The 18,215-nt window shown below is 44.8% G+C and overlaps 1 protein-coding gene across 1 annotated transcript; it reads right to left on the bottom strand.

The window, feature by feature from the left end:
• Positions 1-5,002: 5,002 nt before the first annotated feature.
• MTURN (maturin, neural progenitor differentiation regulator homolog) lies at positions 5,003-17,684 on the bottom strand. The gene is made up of 3 exons (XM_033057507.1): positions 17,464-17,684; positions 11,616-11,738; positions 5,003-5,304 (listed from the first exon to the last, which is right to left on the bottom strand). Exons 1-3 carry the CDS (start codon positions 17,623-17,625, stop codon positions 5,194-5,196), a joined length of 396 nt encoding a protein of 131 aa, XP_032913398.1. The 5' UTR covers positions 17,626-17,684; the 3' UTR covers positions 5,003-5,193.
• Between the last annotated feature and the right edge of the window lie 531 nt (positions 17,685-18,215).

The raw sequence follows: 18,215 nt of genomic DNA on the forward strand, positions 1-18,215 counted from the left end.
CAACTGAGCTCAAGGCCACAGTAGCGTCCAGAGAAGCTTTTTTACAAACTGCATGGGTTCAATATGCAGATACTTGGCAGGATGGCTTTGGCTGTCTCAGAAACCTCAGCATCTCTCTCTCTCTGAAGGGGCTTTGCTCACTCTTGCCCCTGCACTCATCACAGTTCTGAAATCTGCTTTTCCATCTGGCATCCCATGTATTTCTCATTGCCCAAGCAGCATTCTGCTGACTGCATTAATGCAATTCATATTCAGAAGCACCAGTTCTGCAAGAGTTTCTGCTCTGCTGTATTTATATTTAGTTAGAGCATGAAATGCCTATGAGAAAGGCCAAGGGAAAAGGGAAAGCCTTCTGTGTCCTTTCATTGTTGGTTTGCTCTGAGAATAGGCAACAATAATGCGTATCTCTGTTCACCCACAGACCTACAGCACTATATAAACTGCTGGACAAACATTACCAACAGTCCCTTTTACAAAAGGCTTAAGGTGGGACTTTCAAAGGAGTTACCCTGCCCTGCTAAATCTACCGGAGGTGTGCATGCAGAATTCTCAGAGACTGAGACCCACCTGAAGCTCAGGGCAAGGCAATGGCAGAGCTACAAACCCACATCTCACCAAGTTTGCAAACATTTATGCAAGTGTTGGCAAATCTTGTGTCTCAGTCTGGCAGTCTAGTCACTGGGTCATGCTACCCCTGATGAATTACTGAATGGCTAATTGCAGTATGTGGTAGGAGGGAGGGGAAAATAAAATACAAATGAAATACAAAAACATTTTGTAGTACAACCAAACCAGTTCCACACCTCCTGCATCATTCGGCAAGTATGGAAAAGTAACACAGTAATACACAAATGTATTTGGTCAAAGTAAAGAATCAATATTTTTTTGATAAAATACATTCTATATTAATGCTCATTCACATTTATTACATCTAAATTAAATTTTCTATGTATAAAATTCCAGTTTATTCTCAGTGCTGCCTGGTAATGCTTCAGTTCAGCAGCAGGGCTCAAACATTCAGATCCTAGCAAAGTGGGAGGAAATGAGAGCACTCAGCTTTCTGCAGGACCAAGCCTTACACATCCCCTGGTCCTGCAGATCCTGTCTGAACAAAGTCTTGCTGGCTTCAGTGGGAGTTTTGCAGGGGAGAACACTGCAGAAGGGCTGGATGTCCAGCATTTGCAGTTTGTGTGGAAGTCACTCAAATGGTATATGACATTCCAAAGAGAGAGTTAGTGAATACAGAAAATAATAATAATACATCTACATAATTTACAGCATTGTTTGCTTGCAACTGTATTAATGTCCAATTGCTCATTAACAATTCAATCAATACACAGGGAAAGTTAGAAGAGTGCAACACACATTACAACCTCCTGCATGCAATTACAAGCACTAGATCTTAGTCTTTCCTCATTTCTTGAATTCCTGCCTATCCCACTGCCACCAGCGCCCAGTTCCCACTGAGCCTTGTGGAATTAATCCCTCACAGCATTTAGGCCAGCCCACACCTCTGCCACAGGTCCCTGACACCACGCAAGGCGCTTTTAGCAGCAGGTCCTCAGCTACTACCCATGTCCACCCTGCACCCTCCCCTCTGCTGTGCCAGCACTGTCTCTGCAGGCACACGCTGAGCCAGATGGTGGGACTGATCCAGCTGGAAGCCTGCCTGTCTGTAAAAGGCAGAGGGTTGTGTCCCAGTCAGGCTGGGCTTGCAGCCCAGCTCACCAGGCAGGTGTGCATGGGGTGCCTGCACCTGCACACTGGCTCCAGCCACGTGCCCCTCAAATAAATGGTTGCAAGTGCCCAGCAAACCTGAATAGCAGGACTTTGCCTGCAGCTTGCACTACTGTAAATTGTTGCTTTCATTACACTAGAGCAGAGGAAAGTCAGCCCCATAAGATCTACTTCTGTGAGCCACAACCCAAGCACTGGATGCTACGAAGAGAAAGGTTCTTCCAAAGGAAGGCTCTATTTAAGGTTATAACATCTGTCCTAGCTGGAGAGGAAAGAAAAATTTAAGGGCTTAAAGCAGGGATGGAAACCACTGGTCTCAGACTTTATTTCAGTAAGCAAAAAGCCTATTGCTGCTGTACAGTGTTATACAGTGAACTGCCACAGTTCTCACGTCACTAGTCCATAGAAAAGGTACAGCAACTACCATGTCTATGCCTGCATGCTGAAAGAATGTACAAAGTTGCATTAAGCTCTGTTTTTCTTCCACTTCTTTTTTTTTAAATTTTACATTCTTAACCTCTTTTACAGTGTTGCAGACACATCTGTGCAGACTCAGGTAACACACATCGTCCCAGTCATGGAAGATCTTTGCCTCTGATGGAAAAAATCATGTGCTATGCATCTCTGAAAACTTGCTCTCTTCAGCAACCCTTGAAAAAAGTCTTAAAAAAATCTATTGAAAAGGAGACATCATTAATAACAGGGTTTTCAAAATTATACAGTGAGTTGTTTATAGGAATTGTCCAAGCATTTTCTCTTTGCTCACTCTTTGCTTTTATAAAGCTAATTCTGTATAAAAGGGCTTTTGATGTATGTAACTTTTGTCCAACAATTTTTAAAAAATTGGAAAAAAAGGAGTGAATTTAGAAACATCTTTCTTGATTGCGGAAAACAGTTGTATTACAACAGAATTACCTTTGCTTCTTATATTTTCAGTACAAAAGGCAAGTAAATAAAGAGACCCTGCATCTTCACAGTCTGGCACTCATCCAAGTTACGTAGAACTACATAAAACAGATAATAAATATGAGGAGTCGTCTTCTCCTTCATACTAAAACCCACATCAAACCCCTTGGGGAGTAAGTCCCCTGATAGGTAAAACCCCACCAGATTTCATATCAGCTGAAGCAGTATGTCAGCTCCCCTCCAATAAGGTGTAAATGCCCAGACTAGCTCAAAGGCCCAGAAAGAGGTTCAGCATAATTTTAAGAGCCAGGTGCTGGCTGATACCCTTATGGCTTCAATGTTAGTTGCATTCAAGTTGCACTCAAGGAAGATCCCAGAAACTACAGGCCTGTCAGTCTCATTTCAGTGCCCAGTAAAAATTAGAAATATTGGAAAATATTATTCTGGAAGGTATATAAAAACACCTGGAGAACAATGCAGTCACCAGCATGGCTTCATGAAGTCTTGCTTGTTGAAGCTCATTTCCTTTTATGACAAGGTAATCCACCTAGCTGATCAAGGGAAGAAAGTTGATGTAACATATTTGGAGTTCAGTAAAGCTTTTGATACTGTATCAAAAGTATCCTTCTGACCAAAATGTCCAGGTCACAGCTGGATAAACATGTCATGGGATGGGTGAGCAACTGGTCCATAGGCTGGGCACAAAGGGTTACAGTGAATGGGATGAGACATCAGATTGGCAACCTGTCACCAGTGGGGCTCCATAGGGCTCCATCCTTGGCCCTGTGCTCTTCAACATCTCATTAACAACCAGGACACAGGACTTGAAGGAATACTAATTAAGTCTGCTGACTACACTAAATTGGGAGGAGCTGTCAACTCTCGAGGACAGAGAGGCCCTGCAGAAAGAACTCAACAAATGAGAGAGATGGGCAATCACCAACTGTATGAAGTTTAAGAGGGCGAAGTGCTGGATTCTGCACCTGGGACAGGGCAACCCCGGTTGTGTGTATAGACCAGGGAATGAGAGGCTGGAGTGCAGTGCTGTGGAAAGGGACCTGGGGGTTCTGGTTGCTGGCAAGCTGAATGTGAGTCAGCAGTGCCCTGGCAGCCAGGAGGGCCAACCCTGTCCTGGGGGCCATCAGGGACAGCATCACCAGCTGGGCAAGGGAGGGGATTGTCCTGCTCTGCTCTGCACTGGGGCAGCCTCACCTCAAGTGCTGGGGGCAGTTTTGGGAGCCACAATGTAAAGAAGACATTGAACTATTAGAGAGTGTCCAGAAGAGGGCAACAAGGATGGTGAAGGGTCTGGAAGGGAAGCCTGGTGAGGAGTGGCTGAGGTCACTTGGTTTGTTCAGCCAGGAGGAGACTGAGGAGAGACCTCATTGTGGTCTTCAATATCATGAGGAGGTGAAAAGGAGGGGCAGGTACAGATCTCTTCACTCTCATGACCAGTGACAGGACCTGAGGGAACAGCCTGAAGCTGAGTCAGGGGAGTTTTAGGTTGGATGTCAGGAAAAGGTTCCTTACCCAGAGGGTGGTTGGGCACTGGAATAGGCTTCCCAGGGAAGTGGTCACAGCACAAACCTGAGAGAGCTCAAGAAGTGATTGGACTCAATGCTCTCAGGGTGCCCTGTGCAGGGCCAGGAGCTGGACTCGAGGATCCTGATGGGTCTCTTCCAACTCAGCATATTCTATGATTTCATTATTCTAATGCACAATGCCACGAGGCTTGAGTAATAATTTGGCAGTGTACCAAAACTAGCAAAGCTTAAAGTTAGTTGTCATGCAGAAGTGAGACAGGCGACAGATATTTTTTACATAATTTGTGAGAAAGCAGCACTTGCCTTTGGATCACATGGTGTTGGAGTACCAGGGCTGGTTTATAATGTGTGCTTCTGGTGCCTGTTACTCCCAGTTATTAACACAGCACTTAGAAACTCAGGTGTCAGTGAAATGACATCAGTATGTCTGACACCCTCCAGATTTCCTACTCCCCATTATTTTTGTTAAGCCGTCATATGCACTTCTGCAGCACCAACACTACTGTTTTTCAGAAGTCTGCCCACATTTGGTACTTTGTCAAAAAACTAATAGCTGTTGAACTAAAAAGAAAAGCGCAGGTGGTGTTTGCTCTCTGCGCTGGTTTCCTTGGAAAGGTCACAGGTGAGGACTCGGCACTCTCCCCACACACCTCCTACATTCTCAGAACTCTACATTCATGTCAGCAAACACTACTCTCGAGCACAAATCGAAGAGACAAGTCAGCGACAAAACTACTTCTAGACTGATAACGGCAGAATGCTACCAAGACAACTCCATAGAAAACCCACTGAAGCAGGAGCAAAATTCAGGTCACTTCTTAGCAAAGCTCATCACGGATTATTACTATTATTATTTTGTTTTCTTAAACCGTTTTTTGTAAAACTTTTATCTTGGCAGCCAGACATCCCCTTGTGATGTGCTAATTCAAAAAACAGGCTAATGTGGGACCACCTGACCCCACCTGGTACCAAAGGCTTCCGAATTTTTTTACAGCTTCTCGTAAAATCACTGCTGACTGACACCCATCTGTTGGTGATCGGCTTCTGGTTCCTCTTCTTCCACATCTGCGTTATATTCTTCAAATGCATCATCATCAACATCTGGAAGCCCAAGTAACTACAAAGAAGAGAAAATACTGTGTAACAGTGAATTACCCACTTGTGCAGTTTTGCTGCAAATCTTCGCACAAATCCTACATGCACTTCTTAAAAACCTCAAACCCTGGAATAACTGCATAATGATCTTGGCTCTCTTTCTTTCCCTCCTGGAATAAAGAAAGATTTGAAAACGCATCCTCACACCAAATTAAGCGCTCAGAGACCGGAAGATAAATAAAACCAAAACAAAGCACTTGCAAAAAGCTTCACATTCTTCCCTGAGGTCACATTTTGAATTGATGAGTGTTTAGACTTGGCAGAGGTTTAACTTCTGAAAGAACCATGATAATACTGTAGCAGTAGCTGTCTTGGTTTAAGTTTGTTTTTTGTCAGTCGTATAAAAGACAAACGAGAAAACATCTTCATGAAGGACTGGCTAGTGAGAAGTAGGCAAGGAGTCCCTAAAATCCCCAACAACCTGCCATATCAAATGCTTCTCTTGAACCCTTTGCTCCATCACAGCAGGCAGTCTTGCATACTGTGTGCAGCCCTTGCAGTAAGAATTACTGTGTATTCCACTGAAATATTGTCCCTTTAAACTTGTGCAAATTAGATTTGGGCTTGCAAGGAACTGCCACCCCATCTTCCTTGGACAATATTTGGATGCCTACACCTGACAGCTCCAATCACTCAATGTCACCTCTTCACCACAGGAAAAGGAGCAAACAGCTATGTTTGAACTTCTCTCCCCAAAGGTTGCCAAGCCAACAGTAGTCAGGAAGACAGCTACACCAAATAACAGTCAAAATAATGCATCTGTTGTGGAAATCTTGTATTAGAATCCTACACTAACAGCTATTAATAGCCACAAAGCAAAATCATAGGCCGGACATTACTGAGAATACCAGATATTTAGCTTGCCAGGGCTGGAAGAGCAGCACAGATGCATGTAACACCCTCTCTGGAGAGTGATGCAGCTGTTAGCTCTTGAAAGAGGCAAAGCCCAGAAAATTCGTGAGGAGGGTGACATTCTTTAGGTGAGAGCATGGAAATGAGAAGGCTGCAACAAGGCAGATTTACAGGGACCTAAACTAATTCAGTCTGTGATCGACATTCAAAAATATTCAGTGGACATAAATACAAGGCATAGAATCAGTTTTTGGGTGCAATGAAGCTTGTATTCTCCACTTTCACTATGAGAAAATCAGATTTTTAGTTACAGGGTTTCTTCAGCAGAGAAATGGAAGGAGAATTTGCTGACTAAATCCCCTCCTTCGCATTTTAAAAATACTTACTTATGGAGAGACCCCAGATGGAAAACGTTCTTGTTTTCTGAGCAGAACAAAGTAACTGTTCCTATGTATACATATTTTTCAAATCAAATGCTTAACTGAACATGAACTGCTCAGCTAATTTTCAAGATGCGGGGTTTTATTTTGTGGTAAAGCTAAAATTAAAATACTCTGTCTTCAAAAGGTAAATTCAAGGACTCTTTCTAGACTTTCTTATACACCAGTATTATTTTTGCTAAACTAATCTGGTATATTCAAATTAAATGTGAGTGTTGTACTCCTGTTTGTATCACCCAGCAGAAAGAGTTTTGACTGTATTTTTTTTCCCCACCTCTGGTCATAATTCCTCTTTGATTTGCAAGAAAATGAGTCACATGAATCTTCATTTTATGGGATACTGTACTGCAAAATTAGCACGGAAAACACAACATGCGCCACAAGAACTCCAAAGACATACACAATCCCAAAGGATGGGGAGTACATCCTGCTTTTCACACACTCCCTCTCTCTTTGCCATCAGGAAATCCAGCTTCTCTTTCCCTGCAGCAGCATAAATCAGAGGCAGCAGTGTAAATCAGAGTGATGTTGTAGACTTTAATGGTTTTACAGAGGAAGAACGAGGGTGGGATGGGATGGGATGGGATGGGATGGGATGGGATGGGATGGGATGGGATGGGATGGGATGGGATGGGATGGGATGGGATGGGAGGCTCCTGCAAGGGAGATGCAGTTTTATTCTCTCATAGACACTTTATGACCCCAAGGCAGCAAGGACCTTGACCATGCAGGTCTTGCCTTTAGGCATCACATCTTGTTGCTTCCTACAGGATTATGGAGGTCCCTCACTGCTGTTAACCCTTTACTGCTCTCTGGACTGCAGTGACAAATCAGTCCATACCTTCAACACAAGGAGGGAGGATCAGGGTCCAAAGTGCAGGGAGCTCTACAGAGATTGGGACAAAACAGAAGGAGGGTGTACAAAAGGTAAGGACAAAGCAAGATGATGAAGATGGCCTGGGCTGATCCTAGATTGACTCCCACCTTGTCTTCTTTCCCACACACTAGTTTCTGCTTCTAGTACATAGCTGCTTCATATATTAAAGTATCAGCTACACAACAGACTTTAAAGGACTTAAGTGGAGAGGAAAACAAGGAGAAAAAGGGCAGAAACCAGAAAACTTGTAGAAAGAGAGAGCTGATCCATCAGCAGAAAAGCCAAGGGGAACAAAACTGCCAGCAGGGATGCATGGTTAGGAGGAGGTCAAGGGCATGGTGAGGAGGGAAGGAGGGAGGATAACAACAAGCAGCATTGCCTGAACTATAGCTATTTATTTCTGCTGGCCAAAGTACCCATCTGGAGGTAAAGGAGAGGTCACTGGGACATGCATGAATACAGTGCATATGGAAAAAATGGCTTTTACACTGCAGACTCCCCATTTCAGATGTAGGCTTTCCAGGCTGAAGATGAGCTCAGTGAAAGACCCCTGGAATTTGCTGATGAAATTGTATGACTCATGCCTTGGTTTCCTGCAAACCTTGCCAGTTGTGATGTCCCTCAGGCATTTATTTTATTTGTCTTTCTTGACCCTTTTTTAAAGTGCCCTGATATTACAAATAACCTCCCAGTTACTAACTCAAGGAAGCAGAGTGGCACCATCTCCTACTACAAGCTTGCATACAAGCACACTGAAAAATAAACGAAATACAAGACTGAGCTTTAACAACTCGTGTGATGGTACACTAGAGATAATACAGTTCTGTTGAATCCCTTTAGGAAGTACTATGAGCCCAGGCAGATGTGCTTAAAAGCACCAGCATGGAAACCTCCTAGCACCAGATCATGGCACCTCTGCCACCAGAGAGACCAAGGTACAGGAGGAGATGGGATGCTCTCAGGCAAATAACAGTATTTGTTCTCAGTGCTATTGGTTGATATCCTGTACCTTTGCGGTGTCTGGCATTTCTGAATGTTCCCTGAAGAATTGGATAACAAGGCAAATTACAAAGTTTTGTGGAAACTGACTCAGGAAGCTAGTAATGGGTAGAGACAACATGCCCCTCACCACCTTCAGTAAAGAAACACTTTGACCTTGTCTACAGCAGGACTTAGAGGTGTGGTTTAGTTGTTGCAGGCAAACCAGCACTTTTGAAAAGCCCCATTTAATTAAATATCTTGCTTGGCACTGTGTTTAGGCCCATAAAACATTAGAGAGATGCCTGAGAAGAGTGAGGGACAGTGAGCAGATGTAGATCACCATCATGACCTTCTGTGCCCAGGGAAGACTGGTGAGCAGAAGGAATTCTCTGTTTCTCACTGAGAGGGATGCCAACTGCTGGGCATTCATGTTTTCACTGTCACCAAAACACAGGGCCCAGCAGCATGAGAAGACAGTCCCTTCCCACTCCACAGCCTCAGGGCAAGCTTGTGGAAATATGGCTGGGTTGTTATCATGAATGTGCAGAGCAGGGCTGAGCTGAGTTACTGGAAAAAGTTGGTTTTGGAGCCCTCAGTTATGGGAAGGCAAATGCTCAGGCTGTCCACATGGGCACGTAAAGCTGCAGATTCACTGCCATTGTTTTCTTTTAAGTATTTCCCCAACAAAGAATTTCAGAACTGTCTAATAATCATGGATGTCTACCAGGAATACCAAAATGGAGAAGATTTTCAGAAGGTGCTTAGCAAGTACCTGCTAAAAACCTGATCCCCAGTGTCCCAGACTGAGAGCCAGGGCCACAAGACACTTCAGAAAAGCCCAATATGATCTTCAGTTGCAGTTTTTCCTCAACTGCCATTTTTCAAATGGGAGCTTGCCAGACTGGTCTCTGTCAGCTGATTTGCTGGGATAGAGAAGAAATGCCCTGTAAATACACTGTTGCCTTGAAGCTGACAGCAAAGTGGCCTCACTAGTAAAACGGGTCCAGCAGAGAAAGGACAGGAGACAGTACGAAGTGATGACAAGGAAATAATTTCCCAATGCTGAAGAAAAGTGGTTTTGTTCCAGCAAAGGCCTGAGGGTGCAAAATAACTGTTTCCATACATCTATTGTAGCACCATTCAATTTTTTTAATCTTTTCTCCCATGTATGTGCTATTTTTAATAGTTTCTATGAGGGAAAAATATCAATACATTCCTTAATTAGACTTGTCTACACACAGCCATACCTCAAATGATAAACCCAGTTTTGTTAGGCTGATGCAGATCTCTTAATACTGGGTCAAAAGAGAATCTGAGAAACTTAGTATCTGTGGTACAACCATGAGAAAATAAGAGGTACTCAATTACAGTATGCAAGAGGTCTCTGGCAATTGAGGATAGCATTTTTGAGCAAACAAAAGCAAAATGAAATTGAACAGCTAGGAAGCAAAACTAGAAAAATGCAGATTGTAAACAAAAGAGTTATTCACAGCATCGTAACTAGCCATGAGAAGAAAAAGCGCCCAACAGTGTTGTATCCTTTAAGTCACCTGAAGACTACTTCAAGAGTGGGTGTCTTTGGAAAAGATACATTCTACTTCAACCTCAATTTATATGGTTGGCTGTGGGAATCTTGAGGTGAAATGTGATGTATTAATGAAGGGCTCAGGCTACATGAACATAATGGCTCCCCCTGCTTTGAACCTTTTCATTTGGAAGAGTAGCGCAACTTGGTTTGACTGAAGTAAATTTTTCAGTAACTTAAATTATGCTGGAATAAATGTGGTTTAAATGAAATAAGTAATCTGCACCAATTTAATTAAGTCTTTTTGAAGTCCTCCTTAGTTAAAGTTTCTCCTCCTTCGTGTAAGTTTCTCATCAAAGGCACAGCTTCCCTGAGCAGAAGACAGCTATGAAGATCCTAGAGTCCAATACTGTTCTGGGAAACATGCTTCTATTTTTTGCATGTTTTCACAATTACAAACAGCTGTAGTGACAGATCAGATTTCCAACCCTTTCTAAGAAAAGTGTGCATCTGTTCTATTTATTTCTAGCCTCTCAAAGGATTCTTTAAAATGATGCTCTTTTATGTCGACCAGCTGTGGTGATCTGTGCAAGGGTGTAACGCAGGGAGGGCCAGTGTTTTCATACTGGTGCTTCAGGCCCTCCCCTTCACACTAAATACTTGGGATACATTTCCAGTCTTCTCAATTAGTCAGACAGAAAAAGACAGGAGGAAAAAGGTCTACATTTTCAGTTGAGTATAAAAACGTCCATGAGTGAACTTTCTCATGGACATCATGGGAGAATGGCTCTGGCTACAAACCTTCACCCTGCTTTGCACCAGCCCTTAGCCAGCCCCAAACATTCAAAAGGAGAGGCTATGTAAAGGAAGCATTTGGCAAAAATGAAGGGCAATGGCGAGCCTAAGACACCTCACACTGATGAAATCCTGGCTTTGGCACAAATCTTAGTGTTAAACAAGGATGAAGAAAGCTGAGTAGTAGAAAAACAGAAAAATACAGGCCCTCTCCCCACAAAACTCAGCTTTTCTTCCAACTTCTTCTCAAGCAGTGACCAAACCAGCATTTGCAAATACCAAGTGGCAACCATCCTAACAGGAAAATCTGTATCACTTGGGGGGAAAAAAACCTCAACCATAAAATAAGCCACCCTGAGGAGAGAGACCGTACTTCCAGTTTCCCATAGGTTCACTCTTGCTGTTCATATCCTTGCAAAACCTCACAATTACAGAGCCAGGAAACAACTCTGCCACAGTCCCACAGAGCTGACTCGTATCCCGTTCCTCGGAGTCAGCACTGCATCAGCAGGATATGAGTCCCTGCCCTCTGCCACTGGCTGACACACCAGTTGACCTCCCACCCCGCATGGGTATCTCATCCTCTCAAACACAGAGATGGAAATAAAAAAAAAGGCAGTTGACTTCCAGGAAACAATTTCCAATTGGTTGAGGGTAGCTTTTGTGCTAACACTCCCGTACTCAGGCAGCTAACTGGAGATGTAAATCTCTGGAGAAGAAAAAACACCTTTCTCTATGCAGTGCTGTCCTAGTAAAAGTCACATGTAACTGTCAATGTTTAGAAGGAAAAGAAAACCACTTACGGGTCTGAAGGATTTGAAGACTTTTTCCAATATTTCATGGAGCGTTTTTTTCCCACAGGAGGAGATGTAGTCCTGTGCGAGCTGCAGAAAAGGTAAGCAGTCCTCACTTTCGCTCCACACATGCTGAAAGCCAACAGCAACACAAGAAAGGAAAGGCATTAACAGGAATTCACGCCAACCTTTCCATGTGATTTTATAAGGTGACATGCTGTAAACATCTGCCAAAGTACACTGAGCCTCCTGCAGTTCAGACCCGCCCTGGGGACAGGCATTGCAGGCTCTCTCATGAGCCATGTTTCTGAGGAGGAACCTGGATTTTATTAACATGATGCATCAGAAAACTGGGAAATCAATCCAGAAGTGAAAATGCCTCATTGCACCAGCCATGAAGTGTGCATGCATTTGGCACACGGACATTTACCTATGAAGGTGCTTTTCTACATCAGCCCTGCTCAGACCTGGAAGTCATGTTGGGTTTTCTCTTTTTCTGCATCTGCTGCAGTGAAGCCCTCAGGAAAAGCTAAAGCATCTCCTTGTCTTCCTGGCATTACTGCAAATATGATGCGACCCTGGAGGTGGAACTTGATGTGTAATTCTCTCGACAACGCAGAAGAAAAGATGCAAAATCTGCCTGCAGGCTAGACACAGAGCCAAGGAGAGACGTTTGGGCACTCATAGCATCCTGACATTTCAAGCTTCCCACCCTGCTAAGAGATTTACTCCTCCTGGAACCCAATCTTTTCTTCCCAGGCAGGCACATTTAAACCCATGTGAGATCCTTGTGTCTCACTCTTGCTCTGGAGATGCTGGTTCTCTAGCCTTACGCTGTGAAGCCTCTCTCAAAACTGATGTTTCTTCTGGTGCTAGGATGTTGTCTGAAACAGAGCTGGCAAATGATGGAGGGAGGACCCACGCAACAATGCTTCCTGTGCCCAAGGCACAAGTTAATGCATTATCTTAAACACCTTCTGTTTGAACACTTTGTGCATGGGACTCTTGGGTAGCCTGCCACACAGAGAAGTGCAATAGTGCCAAATTGGTATGAGACTCTTGTACCTCTCATTTTGCACAGCAGCTCTTTTCCCCAAAGTGCCTTTTTACTTGCTATAAACAGCAGGTTATGCTTAAACAAGGAAAGAGAAGGATCTCTCCAAAGCTTAGCTAACATTCAGGGAAAGACTCAAAATGACAGATGTTTCAATCCTTAGCATAAGGCTTGCATGTTTCTCTCCTCTTCAGTGTTGAGTACCTGCCAAAGATGCAGTTTCGCACTTAACAAAAGAAAACAGTACATAACATCACCTGAACTGCACCTTTAAGATAAAACCTGTAACTGCTTTGCTATGAACCTCACTTGACCTACATTTTCTTTGCTGCTTGTTGCACTTTACAAGCATAAACATAATGAAATGTTCTGTTATGAAAAGAGCCCTGCATTACTGAGTAGGTTCTGCACTTTCCATATAACCAGAATTATGTCTTAACCATTCTGGCAATAAAGATAAGTTCTTTACAGTCTTGCCAACTCTCAAACGCACATACCACAAGTCTCATGATACTTCATGCCATCTTAAGAGTCATGGGCCTTATAATCCTATAAATAAACAACTACATCTCAGCTTCTATTTATAAAAAAAAAGCAGAAAAAAATTCTGCACTTTGTGATTTCTATGGCCTAAAAAGGCAGAACATACATGAAGTGAATGCAAATGAGCCCTCTTCAAAATATCAAATGAACGCTTCCAAATCACATATTAAAAACAGCCTTTGCAGAAGGTTTTGGAGGTTTGGTCCTCATACTTGGGGTTAGCAATAACTGTTTAGTTACTCCTAAACTTTCAGAGCTGAATGTTGCAGCTTGGCCATTTCTGGCTCATGATAAACCTGTTGCAATTGTTTATATATATAAAACAATTATGACTGCTGAGATCCTCATTCCTGTTTAAATTGTGGCTTCTTCTGACTATCAGAGCTATTCACAGGAGCTTCCACATAAATGAAAATCAGGCCCTGCCCTTTAATAAATCATAACTGGTTCATTCCCCAGGGAAAGTTAACCCCATGTTATCCTATTGTGTTTTTACAATCTTTTTTCATGCTGCATCGTATTTTAGACACCAGTGTGAATTTATCAGCAGTAGACAGAATAAGATGATCTAGAACAAGGGAAAAAATTAAGAGAATAATCTGATCACTGAGTTTTTGAGGAGATTTTTCTGCATAGCATAACAGGACAATTAGCAAGTAACAATTCCAAAAATCTCCCCATTTGCAGAGGATTTAAAATATTGACTGTAGCAACAAACACAAGACTAAGTTTCATGTGCCATTACTGCATACATATCATTTGAAAATGGGTTGATTTAATCTTTTCCCTCAAAACCTCAACTATAAAAAGACGAGGATTGTAATGCCTGTAGGTTCAGCTGCATCTACAGCTCTCGGTGGTGGCTCAGTGCTGCACCCAGGCAGCACAGGAACTGTCTCAGCACTGACTCACCCATCTTCAGAGGAACCTGCAATAGGAATTTCAGCCTTGCAAAATAAAAACAAACATAATTTCAGGATTTAGCTCCTACCTAGAAAGTTCAGTAAGGCTATGTATAAGGAGATGCTTTTCCTGGAAAACCAGATGCCTGAGAATCTCTGCAGTAGGAGAAGGTGGCTGCTGGCAAACTGGTGGACCACAGTGTTTGGCTGTAGCTGCGCAATTTAAACATACTAACCTCATCATCAGAATATGTGTTTTTCAAGCTTGCCCAGTTTTGCTGGGCAAAACTGCTGCTTTGTGTCAGTACAAAAGCACACAGCCACCTCAGCCAACATAAGATCTTGGTTGAATTATTTAGTTCAGCATCTACACACAGCACATAGCTGAGGAAATCAATAGTGCTGCATCTGGAGGGGCTTGCTTTCCCTCACACCTTTAGATGACTCAGTATAGCTGGATGACAGAATCACTTGCTGGCCCACCTTTTTCTAAGCAACCCACTTGTTGTGCATAACAGCAAAACTTTTCATTTATGGGGATAATTTGACTTGCATAAAATATTCAGACCCACTCATTCTGTTCTGAAATTTTCAGGAAATCTTGCAGAAAGATGGCATCATATTTTTATTTATTTTATCAATTACTTTGAATACCAGCAATAAGATGGTGACAAAACAAATGACAGACTGTAAGGAATAGCATCACAACCCTCACTCTCCTTGATTATGGCTACACAAGTCCAATCAATTTCTCAAGGACCTCAGGAGCATCAGGAGCTGAATTATACATTGTTCAGCTATCTAAAATGCTGATTTGGGGTTTCAGTGTCCAGGTGGTACTGAAAATGCCAATAAGCATCTACATGGGTCTCCTGTATCCCTAGCATGTTAAAAGCCTAGCCTAAAGATACGTTTTCAGGAAATAAGAAGTATCAGATATTGTGATCTGGGATCTCTGATGTTAAAAAAAATTCAGTGGTTTTCTCCCGCAGATTTCATCTTGGCAACCTTTACACATTTTTCTCCTCTCCTCTTTCCTTTAAGTTCATCATGCTCATCATTTCCTCCTTACAAGTGGGTTATCATGGCATTCTCTGGCACCTCCTACAGAGTTTTTTTCAGTCGCATCATTATGAAATGACGACCTAAAGAAAGAATAAGAATACCAGGCATCAGATGCTTATTAAATGTGAGGCTCCTTTATAAGAGGCATAGGGTGCAAGAAGGCTGTGAAGTGTGTCACTGTGAATTCTGTTTATATGTACTCACTTTCACACTCCACACTGTGCTAAAGGAGCCATGCAACAAAGCTTAAAGTGCAAATGATAATCAGTCCCTTGGCTTGTATTAAATCTCCTTAAAATAAACTTTAGCCTGTAATTGCACATGGAAAGCATAGTTATAATGTGGAACATTAAAAAAAGGCAGAGTGAATGCAAAAATCCAAGATAATCAAGCTGGAAGCAGAAATTAAGTTCCAAAGTGCACTAGAAGGAAACAGGATGCTGGAGAATCTAATCATTAGTGGGTCTCAATCACATTAAAGAAACACCATCTCTTTAAGAAAAAGAATTAAGAATGAGACCTATCTGCCTGTCTTAAAAGTATTATCATTACAAAAAGTGCCTCAACTAATAAGGTTAAAAAAGACAGAAGAAAACATCACTTCTAGTTTTCCACTGCTTATGTTCCAGATTTGATAGGAGTTGGCCCTTCACTCCATTTTATTAGTGGTGACTCTGGGCAAGGAGTTCTTCCCACACCAACCTTGGCATGAAAATATTTTCAAAAAAAAAAAAAAAAAGGAAAATTTGACTGTGATTTAAAAAAAAAAAAAGGCAGCATTGGAATAGGGTCTGAAGCTGCTTAAGATTTTTTTTTAAGTTGACTAGACTTTGTATGAAAGAAAGAGTTCACACAATTATTGAGCAGTGTATAAAGAAACAACAGATGTCTAAGAAAAATAAGTGGACTTTCTTTGCAATTTCCAATATCATTAGTGTCCAACCACAGTTTTAGCCTAGTGCTGCACTGGATTCATACATATTCCTGTTTAGGAGAGCAGCAGGCACAGCCCTTTCTGGGCACAGGCATACACAGGAGAGGAATGAGCACTGGGGTCTGGCAGGCTCAGAGGTGCTGGGAAGACAGATGTGCAGAGCTATTCCCGTAGAGAACTGAGAGAACCCACACCCTGAGATACCCCACTGCTACATTTGAAGGTCTCACAAATCCCTGGACAGATGCATAACTAAACTCCCGATAACTTTTTTCATAATTCAGCATCACAATCTACTCGACAAAATAAATAAATAAATGTCCTGCTCGCTGGGATCTGTGGTCCTGGAGAAGTCACTCCACTGCTCTTTGTTTCCATGGACCCATCTGTCAAATGGGCTTACTCTGCACTTACCTGTTGGAAAGGGAATTAGCGAACATTTGTCAAGCAAGTGGAGGGATGAAACTTGCTCCGTGAAAGGAAGAACCTACAACGTTCCTACAATGTCAGTGCTAGGAGCTGTTTCGCTAAAATAAGCAAACCAAAATCCTTTCATTGAAGTTAACTGGCACTTGGCAGCTTACAAACCCCGTGGCGAGGTGCCGCTTTTCCGTGACACTTCCCTGCACTTCTGCTCACCACCGGGAGGGTCTGGCCGAGGGGAAAAGCACCACGACCCTTCCCAAAGACAGGGGTTGTGATGCTGGAGCCTTTTTTGCACAAAGTGGGCGCTGAACTCCGCGAGGGGACGGCGGGGCGGGGGCGCCCGGCCGGCACCTGCACGGATCCCGCGGCGGGCCCGGGGGAGCGGCGGGGGGGGCGCGGCCCTCCTGTCATCCTGACTCCATTTTATTCCTGCCCATTCTCCATTTGCCGTGACAGCCCTGCCAGCCCGCCCGTCCTCGCGCCGTGCCCCAGCCCCGGCACCCCGGGAGGATGGAGGGGCCGCGGGGGGAGCGGCAGCTGCAGCCCCGCGGGGCGCGGGGCAGGCGGGGGGGCCCGCACCGCTCCTCCCGCCCGCCCGCAGCCGCCCCGGGCCGGGTGATGGGGAAAGGGGGGGTGGGGTGTCCCTGCCCGCAGCCCTGCCCGCGGGGCCGCCCCCCACCGGCGGCGGACTCCATTTTGCAGATTGTGGGAGGATCCCCCCGGCCCCACCGCCCTCCATCACCGCATCCCTCCCTCCCCGGGCACGGCCCCGTCCTCTGCCCCCCGGCGCTCCCCCCTCGGGGCTCCCCGCGGGCTCCGGGGATCCGCACGGACGGAGCGTCCCGGGGCGGCGCGAGGGCTCCCGCGCGCCCACGCCCACGCGCGGGGGTGCCCGCACGCCCGTGACCCCCGATCTCCGCACGGGGCACTCACGAAATTGTCGCCGCAGGCGGCCTCCGGGCACAGCACGTAGAAGGAGACGCCGGGCTCGGCGTAGAAGTCCATGCGCCGCTCCGTCTCCTCGGCGGCGATGAGCTGGAAGGGCGTGCGAGCGCACCATCGCTCCGCCGCCTCCGCCAGCGCCTCGAAAGCCATCGCCGACCCCGCCGCCGCCGCCGCCTCCCGCCCGCGTCCCCCGCGCCTCGCGCCGCCCCGCGCCCCGCCCCTCCCGCCCCCCGCGCCGCGCCTCGCGACCCGCGCGCCGCTCCCGGCACCGGCCCCGCTGGAATTCGCCGCAGACAATTGACTCGACGTCTCCTGGCAAGTTGAGGGAGAGGAGAGAAAAAAAAAAAATTAAAAAAAGAAAAAGGAAAGCCCCACGCATGAAGGCGCTGTCAGCGAGACCGTGTCTCGCCTCGCCGCTTCTCATCCCTCTTTCCAGAACTGGGCCGGAATCTCGGCAGCACCCGCTGTGCTGAGCGCACGGTACCCCCTGCGCTGGGTTCCGTGGGAGCCACCCACGTGTGGGCTGTTGGGCTGTCCGAATACAGACAGAATCACCCTGTGACAGTGCAAAGCTTTGCGGAGGTTCCCCTTCACCCACTGTCCTGTTACCCTGGATCTGTGGGTTTGCAATGAGGTTCACGTTACTCTTCCAAGCTTATCCCAAGGAATTGTCTATCTGTATGTCCAGCCAAGGCATGGGAGATACGTGAGCTGGTCTGTGTTAATAAAAGGCCTTAGAT

This window comes from Catharus ustulatus, chromosome 1 (genome assembly GCF_009819885.2).
Source record: "Catharus ustulatus isolate bCatUst1 chromosome 1, bCatUst1.pri.v2, whole genome shotgun sequence".
NCBI classification, from domain to species: Eukaryota; Metazoa; Chordata; class Aves; order Passeriformes; family Turdidae; genus Catharus; species Catharus ustulatus.

Excerpts from the sequence above, each read along its gene's own strand:
- MTURN (XM_033057507.1), bottom strand. The coding sequence starts at position 17,625 with ATGGCTTTCGAGGCGCTGGCGGAGGCGGCGGAGCGATGGTGCGCTCGC. Across the intron at positions 11,739-17,463 it reads CCGCCTGCGGCGACAATTTC|CATGTGTGGAGCGAAAGTGA; the intron begins GTGAGTGCCCCG and ends GTTGGCTTTCAG. Across the intron at positions 5,305-11,615 it reads TCTTCAAATCCTTCAGACCC|TTACTTGGGCTTCCAGATGT; the intron begins GTAAGTGGTTTT and ends TCTTCTTTGTAG.